Source organism: Lactuca saligna, chromosome 4, assembly GCF_052625555.1.
Source record: "Lactuca saligna cultivar CGN05327 chromosome 4, ASM5262555v1, whole genome shotgun sequence".
NCBI classification, from domain to species: Eukaryota; Viridiplantae; Streptophyta; class Magnoliopsida; order Asterales; family Asteraceae; genus Lactuca; species Lactuca saligna.
Genome location: NC_136420.1, coordinates 6,524,193 through 6,530,192, shown reverse-complemented (window position 1 = coordinate 6,530,192; position 6,000 = coordinate 6,524,193). Strand labels below are relative to the sequence as shown.

The window sequence follows — 6,000 nt, the reverse complement described above, 5'->3', positions numbered from 1 at the left end:
TCAAACCCTTAGTATTAATACACACATATAAGGCTAATATTTTCATTTCATTCATAGTAACAATTTATAACAACTTACTTTTTAATTTAAATTAGTTGTCACATATATGTATTCTCTTTTTTCTCAAGCTAGATTACTTCAGCGATGTAATCGTATGATCAAAAGAAGTTTGATGGACACAAAGTTAAAATGGGAAAAATTGAAAACAAAAATTAAAGTTTACACAAAATGGTGAAAGTAGTAAGGAACAACTACCTACACTTGTTACATCACGTTGTTCTCTGTTTATGAGATTCACAGTCATTGTCCATATCATCTATTTGTGATTCAACTCTATCATTGCTTAAGGTCCCTATAGCAATATATGTTCCACATCTAGACTCCTAGGGTTGTTTTGGTGCCATGCATTGAAATTTGGCCCAATTTAATTCATTTTGACCTAACTCGAGTGCATGCCATGCATGTCCATAAAGTTGGGATTTTTATGGATTATATGAGTGCATAGAAGCCTTCTAGAAAGTTGGAGTGATGGACTAAACGTAATAAGACTTAATGAATTTTGGATCTGTCGGCACCTCCACAATGTGGTTGTGTGCTGACCGTGGTGTGGTGGGCAGATCCATCGCGATTTGGGATTGGTCGAGGTTACGACGTGGTGAGAAAATTGCCACGGCGCGGCGATAGGTTCCATTCGCGATTGTTCTGTCGTGTTGTTGCCACGACGCGGTAAATGGTTGGCCATGACGTGGTGGCTGGCCTTTGACTTTCATTGTTGACTTTTAGACCAGTTTGACTTTTTCTCAAACTTGGAGAGGTTTGGAGTTAAAAATCAAGGTTTAGTTTGTAATTATTTTAGGAGGTTCGTGTAGCTGATTCTGTGGGATTTCAAGCAGAGGATTACAACTCTTTGATCAAATGAGTTTTCTCACTATACTATGTAGGACACTAGGTGTCAATGTATGCTAGATTTTCTGTGTGAATTTTGCATGAAAGAGTGTGGTGGGATTACAACACTTGTATAAAAGACTTTGGTTGGATCAAACACTTGCATGGAAGACCATGGTGGGACCATGACAGGAAAGACTGTAGTGGGGATGTAGCAATAAAAGTGCCCCTAAGACTATGGTGGGATCATAGCATGTATATGGGTTGAAATATACCCCTAAGGCGAGCCCCACTATTATGTATGGTATATGGTATTTTGGGGAAACTCACGAAGCTTTGTGCTTATGTTTTAAAGTTTAAATGTTTCGGGTACTTCTTGTAGCAAGGGAAATGGACCGGTATGATTGCATCGCATCCACTGAAGATTTTGCACTTCTGTTTTATGGCACTCTGATGTTTGTTTTGAGAATACATTTTATACTCTAATTATCTTTGATGGAGTGAAATGAGTAGTTTTACTTTATTAAAAATAAAGTTTTTTCTTAATATTTTTGCGACGTTACATTCCGAGTTAGTAATGATTCTGAGATGTTGCTCATTCCGAAAATGTGTCTGATGTTATTTTGTATTTTAGTATGTTGCAATATAGGAGACAATATCAACATATATCTTTTGTTAGTGTACTATTTGTTGATCTGCAATTTACATTGCCTTATTTGTCTCATTGTCTTATCTTAGTTGTTTGTCAATAAAAAAGAAGTCAATCATTGTATTCAATATTACATTTCAAAAGATATACAAGTGAAATATACATCAATCATTCTTTTTCAAACATTCTTCGTGCATTTACTTCATCTTATTTACTGTTTAATCATTTGCATTGAATACTTTGGTTGATATTCTTATTCAAGGCTTGACTAGATCGTTATCCAAGATTGACTAGAACAAGTTATTTGCCTCCATTATTTTTGTGTATTCAAGGTATAATTTATCATACCTTGTCTAATATCCTTTGTTTTTAACATCCAAACAACTTTCAACAAGTTAATTCACCGACACCACTACTGGTTAAAACTAATAAGTGAACAAAATGGTGGTGCTTCTGATCAAACTTTCACGTCCGATTGTGTGAAAATAGAGAATCAACACTCACTCCCATCTTCTTGACGATCGAATCTTCAGGGCAAGATGAAGTTACCTTGGAGCTTTTTGAAGCTTAGAGACTCCAATATAACATTCGATCCAAATACTATTTGATATTCGAATCAACCATTGAAATCAGTTACAATGGGGCTTTGGGCTCCTAAATTAACTGGGGAGAGAAAGAGAAGGGGAATAGGGGTGATGTATTTAGTTTTGTGTTTATATAATACATAAATTGTTCACAAGAAAAGGAAAAACATATTAAAATGGTAACATGGCATTTTCATATGCATGAGGACCACTGGTTAAGGTAAGCAAACCACAAGGACAAACCATGTTACAAAATCTATAATAAGATCAATAGTGTGAATTGTGTCAAACCATAATGACCAATTTAATATTTGAAATATTATAATTTCTAAGATGGTTAAGGATAAAATAAATTAGAATTTAGAAAATAACAACAAAATTATGTTTAAATTACAATTTTGATTGTTATTGTTATATTGTATATTGTCTTTTAGGTTTGGTCCTAGTAGATAAAATAAAACCACAATAACTAATTTACACACACAAAAAAAAAAAAAAAAAAAAAAAAAAAAAAAAAAAAAAACTTAGATTAAACATAACACAGGGACCAAATCTGTAAATTTACTCTTAATATAATGGATCACAACATTAGTGTTTATCGAAGCATGTCTTCCATATTTTAGCTATAAAACGACTTAAAAGTCCACCAAAGTGCTCTCTCTCTCTCTCTCTCTCTCTCTCGGCCATCAGAGTGAGAGCTTGTGGATTGTCAATGATTGTGGTAATTCTCTCTATATCTTTATACCATGATCAATAATTCTGGTTTCGCCTTAATTTTGGATATGATTCTAATGTTGATATAGGTATATCATATATGTGAGGATTTAATTTGACTCAAAATTGGCACTGGAGTGAGTGTTTTGATGCGATTATTGATTATTCATGAACTCTTACAAAGTTTTGTAGCGTCTGATTTAATGTTAACGTATTGACTTTGTGTTTCACAAATCATTTTGAGAAGTTTTTTAAAAGTGGTTGAGGTTAATATTAGATTACACCTCAGTTGATTCTGCTTGATACCATTAAGCAATTCCGTTTAGGTTTTACTTTTTAGGTATTTCAATCGGATTTCGGATCATCTACGGATTGGAATAATTGCGCGTTAATTATTAGGTTGGGAGATGATCACGTTGCTTTTATCATAAATTCGCTTTTGCATTATTGCTTTTTGATTAAATTAAATTGAATGAACTCGATAAGCATTTCCGCTATTAACTTTATTTCCTTTTTAGGGTTAGTAGTTTTAATCATGTTTGGTGCAAATTTGTTGCTTCCTATACAGGAAATCAGCCAGGATTTGGTGATTGAAGCTCTGATTTTGAGAAGGAAATGGGTTCAGAAGCGCTAAAGAGTGTGGTGATTCATGTGACTGGCTTCAAGAAGTTCAATGTTTTTGCTACCAATCCTACTAAAACATTAGTTTCAAATCTACAAAGTTATACAGAAAAGACAGGTTTACCCCTTGGTGTTTCTTTAGGTAGCTGCACTATTCTTGAAACTGCTGGAGATGGTGCGTTGACCACACTTCAGAAGGTTCTGGAATCAAGTGTTTCAAATGAGAACAATTTCGGATCCAAAGAAGTTGTTTGGGTGAGATTAATATCCATCCCACTATGTAATTATGCAAATTCAATTGTTCTCAAGTTGATATTCATCAACTCTTGTTTGTTTTTTAAGCTTCATATGGGGTTGAATGGAGGTGCATCAAACTTTGCCATTGAAAGACAAGCAGTAAATGAAGCTACCTTCTCTTGTCCAGATGAGCTTGGTTGGCAACCCAAGGTTCTTCTTTTTTATCAATAAATTTACTTTTTAATATTAAATTTTAATTAATTTTTTATACCTAACTTCATTTGTTTGTAGAGGGTTCCAATTGTCACAGAGGATGGAGGAATAACTCGGATACGAGAGGTAATAATCATATGTATTGGACTATTTTCTATATAATAATCATTTTAAGGAACATGGAGCTTACTACTAATGAAATGTGTGTTGATTTTGAAGACTGGTTGCTCGATTGATGCGATTTTGGAATTCTTGAAAAAGATGAAGGGCTATGATGCAATGATCTCTGATGATGCAGGGCGTTTTGTGTGTAACTATGTGTACTATCATTCCCTCCGTTTTGCAGAAGAGAAAGGTCATAAATCTCTATTTGTACATGTTCCTCCATTTTCAAGAATCAATGAGGAAACACAAATGAAGTTTATGGGGTCCCTTTTGGAGGCCATTGCTTTAAGTTGTTGATATTATTATATTGTATTCTTGTTCATGAAGAAACAAATCTTTCTTTGTTGTCATTATATGATGTTGGACTGTTATCGTGTAAATTGATATGCTTTCTTAAGATGATTTGAATACATCAAAGATTGTGGTTGTTTGGATTAGCTTTGTGTTCTGCTTATAGATGTTAAAAAAATAACCAAAAAATATATATAAGGGTATATAGAAAAAAAAAAAAAAAAGACTGATCCATAAGTACTTTCAAAGTTAGGAAGAAAAAGTTTATCATCAAAATTTTCCACCTTTTTAAAAGTTTTTTTACTTTTGACACATAAAATTTGCATTAATTTTGTGTTTTCGAGAATGTTTTTCTTATAAGAAATAATGAAACGATTGGGTTCTATGGTGTTGTGATAAGACTTTAACCCTTATAAATGATTTTTTGTAGAACAATTAAAATAGGAATCCCATCATTTTTTTAATTCCATCATGGGAGGGAATAATAGTTCTTCGCAATGTTGTGGTTGGTGTCTATTATTAGAAGTGTTTGCAAATTGACAGGGTGGATTGGTATGGTGTTATTTTAATCTAGGTTGGGTTGACTCGTTAGTGCCTTTTCAATTTTATAAATATTTAATATATTTAATATTACATAAATACTATATCATCAAAATAAAAGATAGTAAACACTTTAATATTTATTGGACAACTTCCTATCCAATTTACTCATTTTCTAACTAACAATTTTCGTACCAAATAGTCTTTTGGCTTAACGGTAAGAAATGACTCTCTCAAATAAGAGATTATGAGTTTAAGCCTCTTAGAAGACATAAATGGTATTTTAGAATAGGTTAATTAGCTTATCGTTAAAAAAAAACTAATGATCTTGTTTATAAGCGGTCATTTGGTGAATTTGTCTTGGGTTCACCTTTTTTGGATCATATGCCAAAATTTTGTCCAAGAATAAAAGTTTAACACTTAAAATCCATAGTTTCATAAAAGATATTTAATTAAAGTGGAAATATTATATATTTAAAATATTGTTAGAACTCCGTGATTTTCACCCACACGTGATAAGCACATGTTCATCATGGCCACCAAATGTTACGACTTCACATCTTTATGATGAATTTATTTGACGAACCGAAACAATATCAATAGTCTGATACCGGCTATAGTTGAATGGATTTTTTATTAGAATTTGTTTCATAATTTGGTTCGGAACAAGAGGCGGGCTCATTTTTTTCTTCAAGATATTTCATTTTTCAAACTTTAAAGAACGTTGTTTTATGGTTATATTTTTCGAAGAATAAAACCAAAAGTTTGTATGTTATTTAGGATCGAACCATTTTGTTTGAACATTGTTTTCGGTTGTATTTTTAGTTTTTTCGGTTCCATTTTATTCCAAACAATACCAGAATGATCAATACCCATAAGATCTTAATGGCTTGGTGGATAAGTATGTCTAAACCTTGAACAAGAAATTATACTGTTTTTGTAGTGTAAGATGAATAAGTAATAAAAATGTGTTACACTAATTTATCACTTGAAAAAAGGTTCTTATAATATATATTTGGGTAAAAAAGTCATAGATTTATATATGATGGAAGTTGTACGATAAAAAAAAGAAGATGATAATCATCCTTGTTTTCATTGTGT

At 32.2% G+C, this 6,000-nt stretch overlaps 1 protein-coding gene across 1 annotated transcript; it reads left to right on the top strand.

Moving 5' to 3' along the window:
• Positions 1-2,729: 2,729 nt before the first annotated feature.
• Positions 2,730-4,505, top strand: LOC145041124 (uncharacterized). Its single transcript, XM_078989062.1, has 5 exons — positions 2,730-2,839; positions 3,401-3,708; positions 3,796-3,900; positions 3,982-4,029; positions 4,123-4,505. Exons 2-5 carry the CDS (start codon positions 3,448-3,450, stop codon positions 4,363-4,365), a joined length of 657 nt encoding a protein of 218 aa, XP_078845188.1. The 5' UTR covers positions 2,730-2,839; positions 3,401-3,447; the 3' UTR covers positions 4,366-4,505.
• Positions 4,506-6,000: the final 1,495 nt, after the last annotated feature.

Excerpts from the sequence above, each read along its gene's own strand:
- LOC145041124 (XM_078989062.1), top strand. The coding sequence starts at position 3,448 with ATGGGTTCAGAAGCGCTAAAGAGTGTGGTGATTCATGTGACTGGCTTC. Across the intron at positions 3,709-3,795 it reads GATCCAAAGAAGTTGTTTGG|CTTCATATGGGGTTGAATGG; the intron begins GTGAGATTAATA and ends TTGTTTTTTAAG. Across the intron at positions 4,030-4,122 it reads GAATAACTCGGATACGAGAG|ACTGGTTGCTCGATTGATGC; the intron begins GTAATAATCATA and ends TTGATTTTGAAG.